Source organism: Calidris pugnax, unplaced genomic scaffold (assembly GCF_001431845.1).
Source record: "Calidris pugnax isolate Ruff unplaced genomic scaffold, ASM143184v1 scaffold51, whole genome shotgun sequence".
Taxonomy (NCBI): Eukaryota; Metazoa; Chordata; class Aves; order Charadriiformes; family Scolopacidae; genus Calidris; species Calidris pugnax.
The window spans coordinates 4,941,431-4,962,420 of NW_015090797.1; the positions used below are offsets into that span (position 1 = coordinate 4,941,431).

At 42.8% G+C, this 20,990-nt stretch overlaps 1 protein-coding gene across 2 annotated transcripts in view; it reads left to right on the forward strand.

Moving 5' to 3' along the window:
- Positions 1 to 8,563: 8,563 nt before the first annotated feature.
- Positions 8,564 to 20,990, forward strand: part of SPIDR (scaffolding protein involved in DNA repair) — a 208,203-nt gene continuing 195,776 nt past the window's right edge. For both annotated transcript variants that reach the window (XR_001411377.1, XM_014936883.1), the window contains exons 1-4: positions 8,564 to 8,694; positions 17,289 to 17,444; positions 19,175 to 19,253; positions 20,770 to 20,955. Coding sequence is in view for 1 of the 2 variants with exons in the window: in XM_014936883.1 (XP_014792369.1) it covers positions 8,680 to 8,694; positions 17,289 to 17,444; positions 19,175 to 19,253; positions 20,770 to 20,955 (436 nt within the window). In the remaining variant the exon portion in view is untranslated. The remainder of the gene's footprint in view (positions 8,695 to 17,288; positions 17,445 to 19,174; positions 19,254 to 20,769; positions 20,956 to 20,990) is intronic.

Genomic DNA, 20,990 nt, shown 5'->3' on the forward strand with positions numbered 1-20,990 from the left:
GCGGTGACCCGCGGGGCTGGGGACCCGCCGGCGGTGGCGGTGGTGCCTGTGGGACCGGCAGGTCGGTGCGGGCGCGGTGCCAGCCTGCCCTCGGCCTCTCCTATCAACCTCCCGTGTCCTCCCGGGGCCCGGCGCCGGGGACGGTCCGCAGCAGCCTCCCGCGGCCACAGCGAGCCGTAGGACAAGCAACGTGTCCCCATCGGGCCCCGAAACTCTTTTTTTCCTGGTTAGAGTTGCATTAAGGATGCTGTGTTTAGTGTGTGTGTGTCAAGATGTGCCTGTGAAGACAGTACGCAAACGAATGTTATGAGGAGAAGCTCAACATGAGCTGATAATCACGGAATCGCCTAGGTTGGAAGGGAACCTTAAGATCATCTAGTCCAACCATAATTAAACCAAACCAAACCAAAAAACCAAAATAACCCCCCAAAACCCCACACAAACCAACACTAAACCAGATTCCCAAGCACCATGTCAACTTGTTTTTTGAACACCTCCAGGGATGGTGCCTCAACCACCTCCCTGGGCAGCCCATTCCAATGCCTGATAACCCTTTCAGTGAAGAATTTTTTCCTAATATCCAACCTGAACCTCCCCTGGAGCAACTTGAGGCCATTTCCTCTTGTCCTATCACCTGTAACTTGGGAGAAGAGACCAACCCCCTCCTCTCTACAACCTCCTTTCAGGTAGTTATAGAGAGCAATAAGGTCTCCCCTCAGCCTCCTCTTCTCTAGACTGAACAACCCCAGCTTCCTCAGCCTGTCCTCATAAGACTTATTCTCCAAATGTGCACTCACAGCCCGGAAAGCCAACCACATTCTGGGCTGCAACAAAATAAGTATGTCCAGCAGGTCAAGGGAGGTGATTCTGCCCCTCTACTCCACTCTGGTGGGACCCCACCTAGAGTACCGCGTCCAGCTCTGGGGCCCCCAACATAAGAACATGGACCTGTTGGAGTGAGTCCAGAGGAGAGCCAGGAAGATGATCAGAGGGCTGGAGCACCTCTAGTGTGAAGATAGGCTGAGAGAGTTGGAGTTGTTCAGCCTGGAGAAGGCGCCAGAGTGACCTTATAGCAGCCTCCCAGTACCTGAAGGGGACCTACAGGAAAGATGGGGATGGACACTTTATCAGAGTGTATAGTGATAGGACAAGGGGTAATGGTTTAAACTGAAAGAGGGTAAATTTAGATTAGATATTAGGAAGAAATTCTTTCCTGTGAGGGTGGTGAGGCACTGGAACAGGTTGCCCAGGGAAGTTGTGGATGCCCCATCCCTGGAAGTGTTTGAGGCCAGGCTGGATGGGGCTTTGAGCAACCTGGTCTGGTGGAAGGTGTCCCTCCCCATGGCAGGGGGGTTGGAACTCGATGATCTTCATGGTCCCTTCCAACCCAAACCATTCTATGATTCTATGGTTTAAGTAATGTGTTTTAGAAACAGGTGATACTGCGGATTAAAGATTTTATTTGCATTCCTTTCCAACAGTTATCTGCCTCTTGTATCTTTTTATTAAAACACCTGCACCAGAGTCCTTCACACCACACCAGCCTGCGGTACGTTCTGCACTTTCTGATTTGCAGGGAAAGGAGGCACTGGTGTATGCAAAAGACTGGAATACATCAGGAGTAATATTTCAGCTGCAAATGCATTTAAGTGTATGGCATGATACCTTGTGTTACCTTCACTGCACACTATGAGAGGGAGACTTGAAATCATACACATCAGGGTCTGAGATCTTATTCATCAAATGGAATCTTTCCAGAAAGAAAATCAATTAAAATCCATTACTCACACCCCATGAGCTCTTCCAGGCACCTAATGCACTGTAAGAGCCAGTGTTATTTTACAAATTGTGCAGGTTTACTAGGAATTATATACAAGTTAAAATGGCTAAGTGCAAACTGTATACAATGGCTCTTGTTCTCTATTATTAATTACACATTAATCACTGGAGATGTGCTTACAACTACATTCTGCTTCCAGCAGCAGCATCTGAATTTCTGCTCTTGAAAACAACCCAAAACTGTAGCCCTTGGCTTCAGGTTACTGATTTCAGTTAAGAAAGCTAAAGCATTTGGGGCTTATATTTTTCAGGATTCAACTCTAATTTTAATTAGTCTTCATAACTTGGATTTTGATTTGGGATCCCCTTCATCTCTTATCCCTTCACCACAAACACACCTCGTGTTTTTAAGCTGTATTATGCTATTGAATTAATCTGCAAGAGTATATAAGAAAAGACTCGTGACTACTACTCAGTGCAATGTATTTAGGCAAGTAGGTTACTAAAACTGACCAAACCATTTTATAGTTATCACTTTCGTTTCTTAACTCCGAAACTCATAAGCCTCAAACACAAAACCAGATATTTGGCTGAACAACTACTAGCAGTGTGATGCACAGTGGTAGAAAAGGTACTTGCTTTTCCGAAAGCTTTTTTCTAGAAGGTCACAAAGCATTTTTTCTCTTTGCAGTCCTCTAAATGTATGTTAAAAGATGTGCTGTCACAAAGATAGAGATATAAAATACAGATATGGTAGATATAGAACATGAGTTTTATTTCCTGTTTTTCTCTCAAAACTGTCTTGGTGATAAATGCAACACTTTTAAAAGAAAAAAAACTGTCATAAATATTCCACTAAACAGAGAATGTAAAAGGCTGCATATATGTAAGAATGCAATTTCGTGAATTCGTATGTCAGCAAGTTCTGTGTCTGCTCATGAGCACGTCCAAGGAGGCAGCGTTAGATAAGCTATACCAAAGAGAAGAAAACAGACCAGTGACCGGATATGGAACATCAAAGAGCAAGCTACGGCACAAGTAACGCGACATTTGAGAGTACTGTGGAAATGATACTGACACGTGCTAGCTTTCCATTTGAGAAACTGCCTTGATTTACACATCACAATTCATACGAATCATTGTCTCTTAAGACCAAGGGGGCAGGTTAGCCAAGCCCAGGTGTGAGCAAAACCCACAGCCACGTGGTTTACTGCTACACCCGATGTTCTCACTGTCTCCATGCACACCCCTGTATATGTTTAGAGGTTGTCCTATGGTTTAGAGCTCTTTTCTGGACAATTGCTTGAGCTGTGATCCAAGCTGTGTGGCCTACATGCAGGACTGTGGGAAGAGCAATGAAAGCAGCCTCAGTGCTGCCGCACATTCCCTTGTGTCCCTTCTGGAAAATTAATGATTATGAGTTGTAGCCTGAGTAAAGAGAAGCTCTAACTGGCACCAGCACACGAGTGTTATAACCTGCACAAACTTCCATTTCATGACCTTGAGTGTGGACGAGACCAGCATTAAGAAAAAAAGCCCAAATCAGAGCACAGTTAACTTTTACTGTAGAAAAAGCTTAAGTTTTTTATCAACTGTGGCTGGAATATTTGTGACAGTTCAGACTTTACTAACTAAATGACCCAAACTTGGATTTCTGCAGCTCTGGGGGAAACAAGTCAAGGCCAGATTTGAATCCAGTGAGATCAGTAAGGGAATTCTCGGGTCTTCAGTGCTGTTTACTAATTAAGTGTAGTTCTGAAAGGAAAGCGGTGATTTATTATTTTGAAAGAGAGGCCGTATTGTACCACTGGTACATGCAAAAAATTTTTGAAAAGACTAACTGTTCCACAGATATGAATGGTGTTAAAAAAAAAAAAAAAAGAGAGTGAAAAAACGGAAAGGAACCAAACATCAAGATGAGTTACATTCTTCATCCATCAAAATGGTAAGAAAAGAGATGACAGCCCAGGATGGCTTAGAATGAATCCTTGGCTTTCAGTCTTCACCCTGTCTGCTACAAGTTATATTAATCAATTAATAATGGTGGAGTTTCTTGCATAGGGAAAACTGCCTAGTATGGTAACTTTGGCTTTTAATAATTTATGACAGGGTCTTGTTTATTCGCCAACTTAAAGCTGCCTGCTCTGCAATATCTAGAAGGCATCCAATAGTACATTCCTGCCTACTTCAAGAAGGTAAGAAGAAGCAGAGAGAAATCATGCAGAGAGGAAACCCCAAAGGATTACCTGCCAAAGCACCTGAAAAAGGGACTAATGTACTGGGAAGAACTGGTAAAGAGGGAGCAGTGTGTGGGATACCTTGGGTTTCCCTGTAACGTGTGCTTCCCTCCCCATCACTGCATGGGCTAACACGAACCTGTCAATATTCAGGAACAGCCTTTGCAAAGTCTTCGACACAAGGGTACACCACAGACGTGATAAACCCAGTCACGCTAAAGCAGTATTAATACTGGACCTAAGAGAGAAAATTCTGTTTCTGAAGTTACTGAAAAATAGAAAATGCAGTTTTGTTAGTACCTCAGTAATTTCAAAATCTTGTTGAATTAAACTAAGAGGAAGAACTTTGGTAGAACTAAACTGGTCTAATGATTGAAGTTTAAAAAGTGTCACTTTTTTCCAGCTCTGAATATATGCCTGCTTTCCCCACACACCCCCCCCCCCCCACAGGGTAGAGCCAAAACAGAGTACCTTCATGATAGATGTTCAGTTTCAGCTTGGAAAATCTTATTTTATTTGCATTTTTCTTTTTAAACTACAGAGACATCTTATAAAAAGTAGGCAAATATGCTTCCCAAATGTTACCATCTGTCAGAAAGTTATGTACTCATAGTACTTTTACAGTATGGAATACAAAGAAATTGAGAAATAGCAGGAAAAGACATAAAAATGTCAGCGATAATGCGATTGTAAGATCCCATAGGCAGCACCTGGTGGTGGGATGCTGAGATGACTGGGCTTGGGCCCAGTGTGCAACTACCCTGTGCTGGTGGGCAGCTGGGGAGCCCCCGAGGCTGGAGCCCCTCACAACTTCATTGCCCAGGGGCAAGGGCTGGCAAAAAAAGTCCCCGGGTATGCTCATTCATTTAAAACCTATTTTTGCTTTTGATTCTTAAACGATCAGCTACGAATTTTTAATTTGCATGAATTTAAGAACTTGACTTCACTTGCTTCACTAAAATCTGGCATCCCCTGAGGGTATTTTTTTCTTTTTTTCCATAAGTCTACAGCTCGCCTTGGCACAGGCAGGCATCATACTGTGAAATGGTACAATTTAATTTATAGCGGAACTGACAGTGCAGTTTGGGATTAAAAAGTCTGAAGTGTTTCATGTTGTTTCCTAGGAAACCTTAGAAAGCCTGGAATCATCAACATCTTCTGCAGAAAAAAATGTTATTTTGGATCTAGACTGGGGATCCGCCTGGGATCTAGCCCAAGCCTTGGGATCACCTCTTCCCTGACAGATTCATAAAAATCCAGCTGACCCTGAAAAACAGATTCTGAAATACTTAACAAATTTTTCCTTACCTACCTCATCCAGTTAAGTGGCCAGAATGTTTGTGACTTTTAAAACTTTACTAAGGAAATGACTCAAACCAAAAAACCTTTCCCTACATTTGAATTTGACATTGTCCATACCAGGCTTTATACACTGGAAAGCTTTTAGAGCTGTAACTTAATGCTCCGTAAGAGGAAATGAATCCATAAACCCACGTTAGAATGAAGGACAGACACATTCAATCAATATAAACAAATTCTCCAAACTTCAGTAATTTAAGCCTCCTTATCTTTTAGTTCATTTGTATAAAATACATTTTGTTTCTTTGAGAGAAAAGTTCTTTCTACATGTGGATTCAGAAACATCGATGCAATCAACCGACAAATAAATGCTCTTTTTTCTGGACTTCACTAAAGAAATCCAGTTCTATTGTTAACAAGAATTTTATATTTTTCATAGAATTTTCATGCAATAAAAATACAAAAAGTATAACATTTCTTAATGTTCCCTGAGCAGCAGCAACTTTGATCTTGAGCACAAATGCAGTCAATCAGTATGTCAGAAAAAACAGTAGACTCAAACTCTTATTTAAGCCTGCAAGAATACAGATACGCTTCATATGCACATGAAAAAGAGTTCTTCAAAAATTATATAGCCAATTGTTTTAGTTATGACTTCCAAAAGAATAATGCACAGAAATTTTTATCAGACTTGAAAAATAATGTCCTGGTATTATGAAACTTAAGCTTTTGTGAAGAAGCTCAGCATCCGCTATTCTTTCTCCACAGAAACATTATTTCAGAAAACAATCACAGCTCTATTTTAATTCCTGATATGTAGGGCTAGGTCCTGACCCGTTTCCTCTACTTCCATGACATTTCAGTACTTCTTTGTGAAGAATATTAAAACAATTAAAGGAAATCTATTGATTGGGTCAGGTCCTTGGGATTCTACAGAAGTTCCTTCTAGGTGTGAGCACCTTGAAATCCTTGTAAGGAGTTGATGTACAGAAAAAAAACCCAAACAAAACAAAACAACAATACAGACTCATTAAGCAGACCAGACTTCTGTGGTCCATGCATTTCTCTGCGGTTTAGCTCTAACGTAGCCTATTTAACTGAATAATGCAATAACAAACATAAATATAAAAGAAAACCACTTTGGTGATAAATAACAGAATTCATTTGTCAGTCTGGTAATTTCAGAAGAAATACTGCAATTTTTTGGAAGGATTAGAACACAGTGCTTTTAACTCTGTTTTGAACATAACAATCAAAGGCAAGATGGGGTTTGGATGATGATGTTTCTGGCTCTCCTCCCCCTGCAAAATCCACTTTAATTAGTGGCAGCTTTATAAACGGAATGTGAGATGGGTATTGGCCACAGGGTACCTTGGAAAAAATACAAACTGTAAACTATAGACATAGATACAAGTAATTAGGGTTTAATAATAAAAATGCAGTCATACTCTACCTTCTATCAAAATGTAAGCGCTTTACTAATTCTATTTAACCTATGAGATACAATTATCTCATTTTACAAAGATTGCTTACTATTCTTAATTCTTTAGCAGCAGCACTGACAGCCCAAGTGACCTTCTCAAGAACATACCAAAAAGTAGTAAAAAATAACCTACCTGTCCCTTTCCTGCCAGTGCTCTCACTTGTATCAGAAAAACACTTTCAAAGGCCAACAGCCTTTTTTTCCTTCAGTTTGTTGCAATTATCATTTTATGGAAGAGATGGTCTGTTCAGCCCAGTGTCAATTTCAAATCTCTACGTCTTGGCACTGACATTACAGAATCACAGGATGGTAGGGGTTAGAGGGGACCTCTGGAGACCATCAAGTCCAAGCCCCCCGCCTAAGCAGGGTCACTTAGAGCAGGTTGCACAGGAACACATCCAAGTGGGTTTTGAATATCTCCAGAGAAGGAGATTTCCACAGCCTCTCTGTGCAGCCTGTCCCAGGGCTCTGTCACCCTCAAAGTGAAGAAGTTTTCCCTCATGTTCAGACGGAATTCCCTATGTTACGGTTTGTGCCTGTTGCCCCTTGTCCTGTCACTGGGCACCACTGAGAAGAGTCTGGCCCCATCCTCTTGACACCCACCCTTCGCATATTTCTAAGCCTTGGTGAGATCCCCTCCCAATCTTCTCTTCTCCAGGCTAAACAGGCCCAGGTCTCTCAGCCTTTCCAGTCCTTCACTCATCTTTGCAGCCCTCTGCTGGACTCTCTCCAGTAGTTCCCTGTCCTTGAATTGGGGAGCGCAGAAGTGGACACAGTGCTCCAGAAGTGGTCTCACCAGGGCAGAATAGAGGGGGAGGACGATCTACCTCGACCTGCTGGCCACGATCTTTTTAATGCACCCCAGGAGACCATTGGGGTGGCCACCAGGGCACATTGCTGCCTCGTACCATTTTTGCCTGTAAATTCATCAGCTTCTTTGTTTAAGGAGTTAAAAATGTTAAGTGAACGGCTTAACAGCACACACGTTTTTCATAAAGCATCTTGCCTTGTGTTCAGACATTGCTGGCTTAGAGACCCACCCGGCGTTCAGTCCCACTGCTGCTTATTGCCCTGTGGTGTTAAACAGGCACCGTTCTTCTGAGATTGACTTCTTAAGTGAATTTGGGTATCACGAAGGAGGTGGAGGCCAAACTCAGGCTGGAGAACTTCTCCTTCCACAACAAATGTCCTTCAGCCCGAGCCCTCTGCGCCGCCCCCACAGGGATGGGAGCTGCCCCCACCTCAGGCAGTGCCAGGGCAAGGGGCACAGAGGGCCCAGGCCGCAGCATCACCCCCGCAGCTCAGCGGGGGAAGAGGCCCAGGCCCAAACCCGCCCGGCCCGGAGGGACGCGGTGCCGGCCGCGGCGTTTCCCCCTCAGGAAACCCCCGCCGGCTGCCCCTCAGGGCCCCCGGGGCCTCCTTGACAACGGCCGCGCTGTGAGGAGGGCCTGCCCGGCGCTGCGGCGAGTGTGCGGCCGCTCTCAGCCTCAGAACCCCGCAAGAAGGGAGAACGGGCGGGCGGGGTGCGGCGGAGGCCCCGCAGCACCGCGGCGGCGGCGGCCACCACACCGGAGCCACTGGCGCCCGCCCGCCGGCCACCAGCGGGGCGGCAGAGCGCATGCGCACGGCCCCCTCCCCGGGCGGCTCCGCCTTCCCCGTGACGTCACCCGCCTCCCGCCCAACCAGGAGGCGCGGCTCTGGCGGCGCCAAAAGCGGGAGCGGGCGGAGGGGGTGTGGCCGGCGCGCGCGGGGAGGGGCGGGGCAGGAGGAGGGGGGTGTTCAGCCCCGCGCGCCTCAGCGGGCCGGGGGTTCCCCTTGGCCCCGCCCCCTTGGGGCTCCCCCGCCACGTGACGGGGGACGTGGCTGCCTTGTCAGGGGGCGATGCCCAGTAGGAAGGTACCTGCGTGCGCGCGGTGGCGGGAGGGGAGAGGGGGCTCGCGCTCCGGCGGGCCGCGCGCGGGCGGCTGAGGGGAGTAACGGTCGCCGGCAACGGCCGCTCCGGCCTTCCCTCAGGCGGCCGGCGCTTCGTGCGCCCGCCGCGCCCCGGCCACCCGCCGCGGCTCCGGTGCGAGGGGCGGGTGGTGGTGGAGGGCGAGCAGCAGCCCCGCTGCTCCCTCTAGACCCGGACCCGGGGAGGCGGTGTGAGACAGCCGGCCAGCCGGCTCCCCCGGGGCGGGTGGTCCCTCAGCGCCCCGCGAGCGAGGGGCGGCCAGGAAGCGGCCTGGCAGGGGTCGTTGCTGGGCTCTGCCCTTCCTCTCCGGCCCCGCGGGCTGCTGGAGAAGGAGAGTTGGCCCCGGCCTGTTCCGAGGGAAGGCTCGAGTGTCGGCGACCCGCCGCACCGGAGCGGGGGGCGGGAAAACGGATCCATCACCGCCTCCGTGGTGTGCTCGGTTGCGCAACACTGACCTTTTCACATTACACAGTGGAAGCGCAGCTGTAGCGAGGGGAAAGTATAATTCAGCCTTTTTTATTAGGTGACAGTCAGGGGAAAAAGTGCAGGGAAAGTTAAAGTATGAGAGGAAAAGAGTCTTGCCAGGTTTGTCAGGCTTAATATTCTTCTTTTGAATAGCTGAGCTGCTGTGGGCACGAGTGGGAGTAGAGGGAGGAGAATAGTTTGGAGAAGAGGAGGCTGAGGGGAGACCTTATCGCTCTCTATAACTACCTGAAAGGAGGTTGTAGAGAGGTGGGGGTTGGCCTCTTCTCCCAAGGGAATAATGACAGGACCAGAGGAAATGGTCTGAAGTTGCAGTAGGGGAGGTTTAGATCAGATATTAGGAAGCATTACTTCACTGAGAGAGTGGTCAGGCATTGGAACAGCCTGCCCAGGGAGGTGGTGGGGTCACCATCCCTGGAGGTATTTAAGAAATGTGTAGCCATGGCACTTCAGGGCATGCTCTAGTGCCCAGGATTGTTGTTTTGTGGGTGTGGGGGTTTTGGGGGATTTTCTTTTGTTTTGGTTTTTTTTTTTTGTGGTTGGACTCAAAGGTCCCTTCCAACCGTGAATATTCTGTGATTCTGTGAGAAGCGTCCCGTGCTTTCTTTTTTTTTTTTTGTGGTTGGACTCAAAGGTCCCTTCCAACCGTGAATATTCTGTGATTCTGTGAGAAGCGTCCCGTGCTTTCTTTTTTTTTTTTTGTGGTTGGACTCAAAGGTCCCTTCCAACCGTGAATATTCTGTGATTCTGTGAGAAGCGTCCCGTGCTTTCTTTTTTTTTTTTTGTGGTTGGACTCAAAGGTCCCTTCCAACCGTGAATATTCTGTGATTCTGTGAGAAGCGTCCCGTGCTTTCTTTTTTTTTTTTTGTCCCCTTACTTTGGTGGTTTGCTTGGTGCACTTGATAGTACCTGCAGGATAGTAACTGGGAGGCCGCCTCTGATTTGCAGTGCTTGAGATGTTATAGAGGTACTGCTGAAAGACAGAATATAAACATTGTTGTTTGCTGTATAAATACAAATAGAGTGAAAATGACAGATCTGGTTTCTAAAGCATTTTGCCTTCCAATTAGCATGTGGATAAAATGGTGTGAATAGTCTACATCAATTTTTAAATATAACCACATTTAAAATACTTTTTTATGAAAGCAGAACGTTTAAATAATATGCTTCATGTAAATTACCTTGTATACTGACACTGTACATATTCTAAAAGTTTTGGAGTTCTTGACTAGTGAAAAACTGCACGCTTCAGCTGCCGAGGTTTAACCAACTCTTGTTGCAATGTGGTGACAACTTCTGATAATAGCAGTTTGTTTTGCAGACGATGTTCCTCATTACTATATAAATGAAAACTGTACTGGTCAACTGAAAAGACACCAGTTCTCTCTACTTGCTGACTATTAATTAAAATATTTATAAAACCAATCCAACCTGATACATAACAAAAAGGTATGATACTGTTATTGTATCCTAAACATTTTGGATAATTTAATCTTGTGAAAGTTTTTTAAAAATACTTCTCTTTTAACCATTTTGATAGAGTGCTGAGTTCTGTTAAACTAACTGCTTGGCACCAGTTACTAATACAAAGTACATTTCAATAGTATTCTTGTTCGATGAGTTGTTTTTTTTTCTCAATGTAAGCACATAATAGTTTATACTCGTGCTTAAATGAGTGTGTGTAGGTTAAAAAATCCTGATGCTCAAATGGTAATATTTTATACATCTATATATACATATAGGCCAATGAGAATAGCCTTTCATTAAGAATAGTAAAAGTCACAAACACAGAGAAAGGTTTTAAAACACTGTTTAAAAAATATCACTGACATCAATGTGCATAGGAAAAGTGTTTTGATGTTTGTTTTGTTTTTTCTTTTCCACATGCATGCTGACTGTGTGGAAGGAGGTATGCTAGCTCCGTGTGACTGTAGTCATACAATTTAAATTTTTTCACAAATGATTACAACTTGATGGGGTCCTTTCTCAGGATCATATGTATTCTTGTGAATCGTCTTTGGAAAATAGCATACTCATTTTCATAGGATTAAAAAAATAATCTTGGCTTGAAAAAAAAATTACAGACTATGGTTTTGATTTTGCAGCCTTTATTTAAATTCTCACTTGAGGGTTAAAATGTAAGTATGTTTCTTTCCAAGCTCTATAAACAGTATCTACACTTTCAGGAGTGCAGTATTGTGAATACTGAGTTTTGCTGAAAATGAGATGCTTGTTGTCAAATTAAGCTTTGTGCTACCTTAAGATTTGGCTTTTGAAGCCCAAGATACCTTTCTTTTAGTTTATAAATACTTTTGTGTAAGTTTATGAGGACAAAGGTGAAAGATGAGAATGGCTGCTGGTATTTCAGTGTACTGTTATGCAATTGTTCCCTTCAAAAGTTTTTTTTAAAACCATGAAAAGTCTCTGGAAACTAGAGCTGCAATTTTCAGCACTTTATTGTTTGTTCTGCTCTGTGTTTGGGAAGAATGCAATAATTGTTTTTGAATACTTCGGAGTGATGCTCAAGTGATGTGCCAAACTTCTGGATTGCCATGTCAGTAGCAGGAGGAGTTCATGTAGTGAAACGTTTTGGGGGCTTTTTTTGTCTTCCAGCTTATGGTGCTTTTTTGTGTTAAAGAAGCTGAAGTGTTGAAGAAATTCTACTTGCATATGAAGTAGATAATATACTGGGTCATGTTTTCCTGAGGGTTCATTTCGTGATTTTTGGAGCAGACCCAAGAAAGTGGGGTTGTCTGGAATGTAAAGGGCTGTGTAGTGAGCAGTCTGAACACACAGGCCCTTTGACTTCGTATAGGATACTTCTGAGTAACAAGTATTTGGCATAAATAACAATATAGTTGGTTGAGTGGAGATATTCTGGATAGGACCATCCATTTAAAAATCAAATCCAGCCTCATACTTCTAGTAGACTGGTGCATAATCACTGTGTCTATGTATTGAATTTTCAGAGTGTGTTTCCGTTTTCCTCTCATCTACACCCACACAGGCTGACTTACCTTTATCTCATTGGAAATAACTAAAGGAGCAATGGGGGAAGGATTGCTTGCTGTGCCTTTCATAGAGAGGGTTTAATCCTAATTCCACTAACAACAGCAGGAGTAATTTAATTTTTTTCCCCCACTCCTTTGGAGGGATGTGCTCCAGAGAGAAAATGCAATGCTTTTGTGAACCAGGTAGCCATCTTAGCCTCTCCTTTAACTCAAAATTTCACAAGTCATGTTTGTCGTCAGACGCTCTGCACAATTCACAAGATTGTTTGCCCAACTCTTTGTTTTGTAATTAATCTTGATTTTTATGGGGTATGCCAGGTCTTCATGCTCTAGCTCTTTTGAGCCCTATTCACTGATATTTTTTAATACCAAGATCTTGTTTCTGGACACTTAATGTATAACATTAATAAATCACACATGATACTTTTTATGTGCCCTGTTCTTATGCCAGAAGAAAACGATGATTATTAACCTTGTGATTCAAGATTAGGAGAACTCGCTGTTGTTGCTACATTTCTTTGGGAACAGCAGGGCCTTCAGATTAGCTTAATTATAAATATTTATTCCTGAGAAAAAAGTTTCTTAAAATATTAGTTTCTCTGTTGCCTTGAACCAGGCTGGAGGGGATGCAAAGAGCCTTTAAAACTTTCCATTTCTGCATGTCAGCTGACTATTCCTGCAGCAGAGATCCTTGGACGCCAGACCTCTGTGCTAGGGTGTCGGGGAGCAGCAGTCCTGGCATCTCCACAGGGGAAGGTGACAGTGCCCTCCCCATGCCTGAAGGCCAAGAGCCGAACAGAGGCCCCACATGTTTGCTCCCAGCTCGCTCACCCACGCTCCCTGGGCCATGGCCACGCTGCCTCGCAGTTGGCCTCCCTTTGCTGTAGTGCATTTGTAATTTGTGTGTGCGTGGGAAGTGTGGAAAGTGTGGTCACTGTGTTTCCCTCCCAGTCTTTGGGCTGTAGTTTTCATCCAGAGGGAACCATCTGTGCCCTTGAGAATTTTTCTTCTGACTCACTTGTCCTGTAACTTCGTATCTATGTGTATCTGAAACTCCTATCTATTGCACACAATGTTCATATTACAGATTTTTAAGAAAAATGCATCTCTGTGCTTTACTTTTATATCTGCACATCAACATTACTTCATACGTGTTTACATGACACACCTTTTACATGGCATATTTTTTTTAAAAAGAGTTTGGTGTGTGTATGAATGTATATACATGCATCCATGCATATATATGCACACATGCAGTGCTACTATGACAAACTCCCCACTCAGTAAGTATGGATTGAGTTCACATCAGATATTTATAAGGAGAGATTGAGATTGTCAGGGAGTTTGGGATGAGGGGGGGAGTTGTCTTTAGGTGATGTAGGATGTGGGAAATGGTGGAAAGGTATCTGCATTAAAGCCACAGAGCTGTAAATCACTGCTGTCGGTATCAATAATCAAGTCCTCCCCTTTTCCTTTTGTCTTCCTTCCAAATGGTGTCTGACAGAAATTTGCGGTAGCTGACGAACATTTTATGTAGAGGGTGCATTTCTTTACTTTCTTGTTCTGGGACTTCAGGAATTGTTTTCAGTTTTTCTCAGTGATGATAGTGGCTATACATTTCTGTGTGGTGGTAGCAAAACCTCTCAGATTTTCCTCTATCTGGGGAGCAGGATACTTTGTGAGACAAAGAGGTAATTAACCAGAACTGTCAGCAGTACTGACAGGTCTTCAGGTTGTAATTAAGCTGATGCGGTGTCAAGGAGCTGCTGGAGTGGTCCCACTGCTCCTTGTATCCTCTCTTCCACTGCTGTGCCAGCTGCAGATAACTAGTGCTTCTTCCCAAAGAAGTTTTCTGCTGGTTTGGTTCTTTGTCACTGTGTCTGCAAGGAGCCTGGTGAGTGCCAAGCTCTCACGAAGGAGAAGGGTAAGAGGGGACTCCAGTTGTTTCTGGTTTGACAAACCAGACATCCCTGTAGCACTGCTCTGAAAACCTGAGCAGCCCTGCCCTTATCCAGGCTAGCAAAGTGGAGGATTCAGTAACACTCTTCTGTTGTTAACTGTCATTAACTATTAAAACTCTCTTTTTGCCTGTCACAGCCACGATTGTCTAGTGCCTCTGAAGGAATATTCCCAGCTGTTTAAAAGCCACTCCCAGTGCCACTTCAGATTGCACTCTAACAATATAAATATCACAATCTACACAATCTAAGCAAAAATCCAGCTTAGTTATTAGTTCTACTCAGCATTTTTTTTAATCTTGTCAACTGTAAGCATACCCTTTCTATATGTACCCTAGCCCTTCTTACCTGGGGAGAGTTTGCATGTAATTTTATCCTGCCTGTTTGCCTAGCCCTTCTTACCTGGGGAGAGGGAGTTTGCATGTAATTTTATCCTGCCTGTTTTTATATGGCATTCCTTTCCCAAATCTTGACAGTTGTGCACCACTGGCTGTACCTCAGCTGCCACGTTCTGTTGTTCATCCCCTGCCTCTTATACTGTGCTCTTTCTTTGCTGTATTCACAGCACAGAGAAATAGAGGGATTCTGTCTGACAGAGTATTTAATGATTTTAAGAATAACATGGATGAGAAACTTACTGAACTACAGAATTACTGTGTTGTTTATTTGGCTTCCTTCACAATAGAACCTACAGAATTACTCTCTGTTGTTTATTTGGCTTCCTTCACAATAGAAATATATTACGAAGCCTGTTTTTTGTACCTGTTTGTACATGTGGCTTTTTTACTTACCTGCAACTGTTTATGCTTTTAATTGACCATCAAAACCATTTTAAACCCACGTGCAAGTGGTAGTGCTGTTACTGGCACAGATACATATTCTTCAGAACTGGAGTGTCCCATTTAAGAAATAAGCTTAGATGCACTACATTTTACGCTGTACATTTTTTTTGTCTACAAAATCATCTTGAGGTTATGAAAACATTTGTATAAGCAAGCAAGACTAACTGCATTTTACACTGTAAATTTTTTTGTCTGCAAAATCATCTTGAAGCTATGAAAACATTTGTATAAGCAAGCAAGACTTCCGGCACTGGCTAAGGTTTAAAAAAACAAACAAACAAACCAAAAAACTCCAAAATCAAAAAAGCGAGCTAGAGCCATGGCATGGTTTTAAGCCTTGGTGCACCACTGGCTGTTTTGTTCGTTCTGAGCCTGGCAGAAGCTATCCACTCAGGCCCAAATCAAAAAAGTGAGCTAGAGCCATGGCATGGTTTTGAGCCTTGGTGCACCGCTGGCCGTTCTGTTCATTCTGAGCCTGGCAGAAGCTATCCACTCAGGGGGACACAGAGGTGAATCGAACGTCTCCAGTTGGAGTGAGTGAAGCCTTGCTGTGCCATTTTGCCACAGAACCAAAAAATGGGTCCTGACACATTTCAGTTATTGGTATTTTTCCCATCCACGCTTTCCTCTGTGCGGAGGCAGGAGTACTTACCAAGAGAATTTCACGATGTAGAGGTTCGTGTCTAAGCTCTCTGGAGATGGAAGCTTTGGCCAGCATCTTCACTGGGAGGAAAGCAAAATTTCAGTTCTCTTTGTGTAATAATGTTAACCCTTCTTGTTTAAACCACCATAGCCTCCTTACTTGACATCATATCCTTATTAAAGTGCTTTTTATTCCTTATTTAATACCACATCAGATTCAAGGTTGTGCTACTTCTTATCTATCAGTGGGAACAGTTGTGGGGACATTTTGACTTTGATAATGACCTCTTGTAGTAGCCGCTTTGTTGTGTAAATACCCCCATCGGTTTTTGAAGAGGCTCTTAGCAAGGTCAGCTGCTGTCAGAGGAAATTGCCCATTCGTTTTACTCTGTGTTCTCCCCATGTGACAATAGGACTGAGGGGCTAAGCAAGATGCTGCTCGATGAATGCTTTTGGAAAGTACTTGTTCGGTTCTTGTGAGCACTCAAAAAGATCTAGAGGAGACAAATACACATTATCAGTTACAAAATGGACAAAAGCTGCCAAAGACTGGTTTGTTTGGGGTTTTTTTGGCACATGTGTTTTAGTTCAAAGTGTATGTTACAGTGCTGATTGACCAGCCCGGCTGAAAATGTATGTGCTGATTAATGTAACTTTGGACTAATTCTTCAATATAGATAGGAACTGTAGTTGCTTGAGAGAAAGTATATAAAAAGAAGAAAGACATGTTCAGGCAGATAATATAGTCAACATTATCTAAGATAGGTTTCAGTAGTTGAGTGGGCTAAGATGTTTATCATGCTGAAGATCAATTTATGTGTATAAACTGGTGTAGAATCTTAAAGATAACTTTGGATGTGATAACAGGCAATACTCTCAGCTATTCTCAGACTTAAAATCTATTGCTTGAAATTAGCACTGGATGCTAATCAGCATCCTGGTTCGTGCCTTATCTAATAGTCTAAATGACTTCCGGCGTTCCATGTAAGGGGAATGTAACATTTCGTCTACCATTTTTTGGGAAATAGTTGTGAAAACAAATGTAATTCTTAAAGATGAAAGTATCTGGTGTTTTTTGTTTGATTAGTTTTTAATGAAGAGCTGCATAGTGATTGTCTAGTTTGTCCTCCATAACATAGAAATCAATCAGATTAAATACGAATTTGAAGGAATTATTTGGTTAAAATGTATTTTACTGAGCTGTTCCTGTTTAGGATAATATTTTCAGCTTCACTGGGCAGCTAACAGGTACTACAAATGTAACTTTGTCAGCAGAAAGTAGTGTACTTCTTAAAAATTAGATTTACCCATGCTATTGGGGTTGTTGTTATTAAATGGTGTTGCGTAGAAAATGCAGTCAGCAGAAATTAGTGTACTTTTCAAAAATTAGATTTACCCGTGCTATTGGGGTTGTTATTAAATGGTGTTGCGTAGAAAATGTTTGCAAATGTTCAAGTCTCTTTTTCCCCAGCTCATTAAAAATTGGAATTTATATTTGTAAATATTCACAAAAAGGAGGAGCTTAGATTAAATAAAGTTCTCTTGAAAAGAGTTATGTTTGCTGATTTTTATGGTGTTTTTAATGGGTTTGTTTTCTTTGTAGCGGAAGCGATTTTGGAATGCAGAATGCACGCCCTTCCCAGATGAGACACCCCTACAGCAGAAAAAATCAAATGTCAGGACATCAGTGGCTGCTACTTCAATTTCCAATGCATGGCTTAGATGTGGGGATGGTTTTCAGAGCACTTCAGTGCTGGAGGTAAAATGCTGGCTCACTTAATGGTGTAAGAAAGAGATGCAAACTGACAGTTAAATCAATTTCCATGCTTGACTGAATTACAAGATGTTGGCCTTTTTGTGTTGTTTCTCAATTAACAGCATATTGTTTTAACTGTCAAAATAGACAAAAATGGAAAGTGAGGTTATGTAAGGGCATTGTCTTAACTTGTTAGTTTAATTTCCTGAGCATATATTAATACGTTATATTCTAGATAGCACTTATCACTAGGAAAATTTCAATAATCACAGAATGGTAAGGGTTGGAAGGGACCTCTGGAGACCATCTAGTCCAACAATCCCTGCCAAAGCAGGTCACCTAGAGCAGGTTGCATCCAGGCAGGTTTCGAATTATCTCCCGCAAAGGAAACTCCACAACCTCTCTGGGCAGCCACCCCTGCCAAAGCAGGTCATCTAGAGCAGGTTGCATCCAGGCAGGTTTTGAATTATCTCCTGCGAAGGAAACTCCACAACCTCTCTGGGCAGCCTGTTCCACTGTTCCTTCACCCTCAAAGTAAAGTTTTTCCTTATCTTCAGACAGAATTCCCTGTGTTCCAGTTTGTGTCCATTGCCCCTTGTCCTGTTGCTGGGCTCCACTGGAAAGAGCCTGGCCTCATCCTCTTGACACCCGCCCTCTACATATTTGTAAGCCTTGATAAGATCCCCTCTCAGTCTTCTCCAGGTTAAACAGACACAGGTGTTTCAGCCTTTCCTCATAAGAGAGTTGCTCCATTCCTTTAATCATCTTTGTAGCCCTCTGCTGGACTGTCTCCAGTAGTTCCTTGTCCTTCTTGAATTGGGGAGCCCAGAACTGGACACAGTGCTCCAGAAGTGGTCTCACCAGGGCAAAATAGAGGGGGAGGATGACCTCCCTCGACCTGCTGACCACACTCTTTTTAATGCACCCCAGGAGACCACTGGCCTTCTTGGCCTGTGAATACAGTGAAGGATACAACAGTAATTTGACATTTGGGACAGAGTATGGCATTTCTTAAAAAATATGGAACAAAAAGACACTAGTTTGCATCTGAAGATTTTTTTGCTGGATATAAGGAGTATGTTTGCAATAACGAATTCACTGGAGAAAATCCTGCTTTTTGATGACCCTGCAAATGTAAATCTTGGTGCATATGCTCTTTTGGATGATATATCAAATTATGCTTAATTTATTTTGTGTGTGTTGGTCTTGTTGGTCATGAACAGAGGTGTTCCACCAGCTCTGAGTGAGAAGTGCTTTGTGCTGAAAATCATCATCAAACAAGTTGCTTTTCTGGTACTGAGCAATCACAGCATCGCAGAGCTTGTGGGATTTAGTAAAATCATAGACAGGGCCACTGGATTGCTTCTGTTGTAACTGTTGAGTAGGGTGCATGCTTTATCAAGCGTACTCTTTTTGCCCACTTCTGACATTTTACTGCTGAAAATACTGGCTGTTGTTCTTCCCAAGGTCAAATGTGATTCCTGGCATAGTCACAGTAAGTTTATATTTCCGAAACCAATGAAAATTCAGCTTTTATGTTGCTGTTCTCATCCTTTATTACCTCACTTGTTATATCACAGTCTATTAGAAGATAGAAAAACTGATTTGAAATTATGCTACTAAGTCGTGATGGGTGAGTAACAACAGTTAATAATGACTTGTATTATTACATGTTAAAATTGTTTTTAATGCCTTGGTGATTAAGTATCTTTCTCTGTCTCTTTTTAATATAGGCTCTGAGATCTACTGATAGGAAATCCAGGTTTAAGAAGCATCTTGGACCACTGTTAACATCTGCTGAGAATGCAGCAGGTATGTTGTAACTATTTCATGTTAGCCTTGTCAGAAGATTGTCACTTTGTTTTGCCCTTTATCAAGGTAGAAGTTGGCTCAAGATGCTGGTTGTTTTCTACTTCTGTTACTGTAATCTGAAGATAATTTTAATGAGAGACACAGTTCTGATGCTATTGTGATTGGGCTCCTTTATTCGCCTGGAGTGCCAGCAATACATTCTGCAAAGCTGCAGGCAATTCAGGGATTGCTCTTGAACAGGTGAAAGAAGCATCACTAATGCTGTATACAGTGCCTGTTCTAGCAGGGGCAGGATATTTGAATTCGTCATGTTTTTAAGAGGAGGGAATGAAAAACAGCACTTAGCTGTCTAGATAGGGGGTGAAATAATTATCTCTTCTACAGACAGACAAGCAGGCAAGAGAGAAAACATATTTTGTAAGTATGAGCAATAGACAGAAAATGAGAACTTTGTAAACCTTCTGCTTTCACAGTCTTCTATATGCCCCTGAGACTGTTTAATATGGTGATTAACAAAGAACTCTAGGCATAATAAAGAAGAGGAGGACTTATTCACTCCCTCCTGTTCTTTCCCTTTTGGAGTCCAGAGGAAAGGAAGGAAAGAGGGGACAGTGACTTCTTCAGTCTTTGTATTTCTACTTGGGCCAGCAGCTGTGCTGCCTCTCTTGGAGTTAAGTGACCGACCTACTGGGCACCCTTTTTCTACCTTTTGGGGTACAAAATCATGCTTTTTCAGATTTCTGAAAGAACCTCTCTGTGGTACAGGAGGAGATACGGTTGTGTTTCTCTCTTCTGGGCCTTCCTGCCTAGTTCCAAATCCCCAGTAACTCTCTAACTTCCCGTTTACCTACAAACCTTTAGTAGTTGTAGGAAGTGGAAAATGCTGCCTTCCTATGATTGCTAATTCTACATGCTCTACTGCTAAGCATTAATCTTTTTCTCCTTGCTTTTGTTATTAAAAATGATGGAGAAAGGTATTTTGAATTTAAAAGTCTTCACTTCAAAAATACAACAGCTAGTCTTCATTACTCCTGAGGAGTTCAAAATTTCTTTCTCTTGGGACAAAACTGGGAAGTCATCTCTATTGATGGCGTGCTTTTATTCATTTGTTAGTCATTGTATAAAGTCAGAGAAATCCCAAACCCAGAATTCTAAGGACAGTCTTTATTTAAACCACTTACTATTTTGAAAGGGCACACGTGGCAGCATTAGTACTGTGTGGAAAGGACTATATGTCAGACAGTCATTGCTTGTCCTCACTCTGCTGAAGGACTGATTGATAGCCTCATTGTATAAAATGAAGTGTTAGCATTTATTGTGGAGAACCAAAATGAAAATAATGCATGGACGTGTAAGAAATACATGTTAGTGCTCCAGTATTGATCTCTGATGCACGGTGACAGAACTGATATTTTTTTTCCAGTTCAAAAATAGTATAGTTTAATTTTAAAGAATTTTAAATTTAACAATATCACATTTGTGTAATGATCTAACACTTCAAAATTATTTTTAATAGGATCTTCTGCTGCTGAAAGCTCTAAGGACGCTGAGGACATAATATGGACCTCTAGTGGCAGTGATTTTTCAGATCATGAAAATAAAACATTGATTCCAAGGTTACACAGCAAAAAAAGTCATGCTTCCAAAACAGAGGAATCACCTAGCAGACATGATTTATTGTTAGAGGACAGCAGTAGTGAAGGTAAGTTCAAACGTAACCAGATTTGTCAAGAAAAC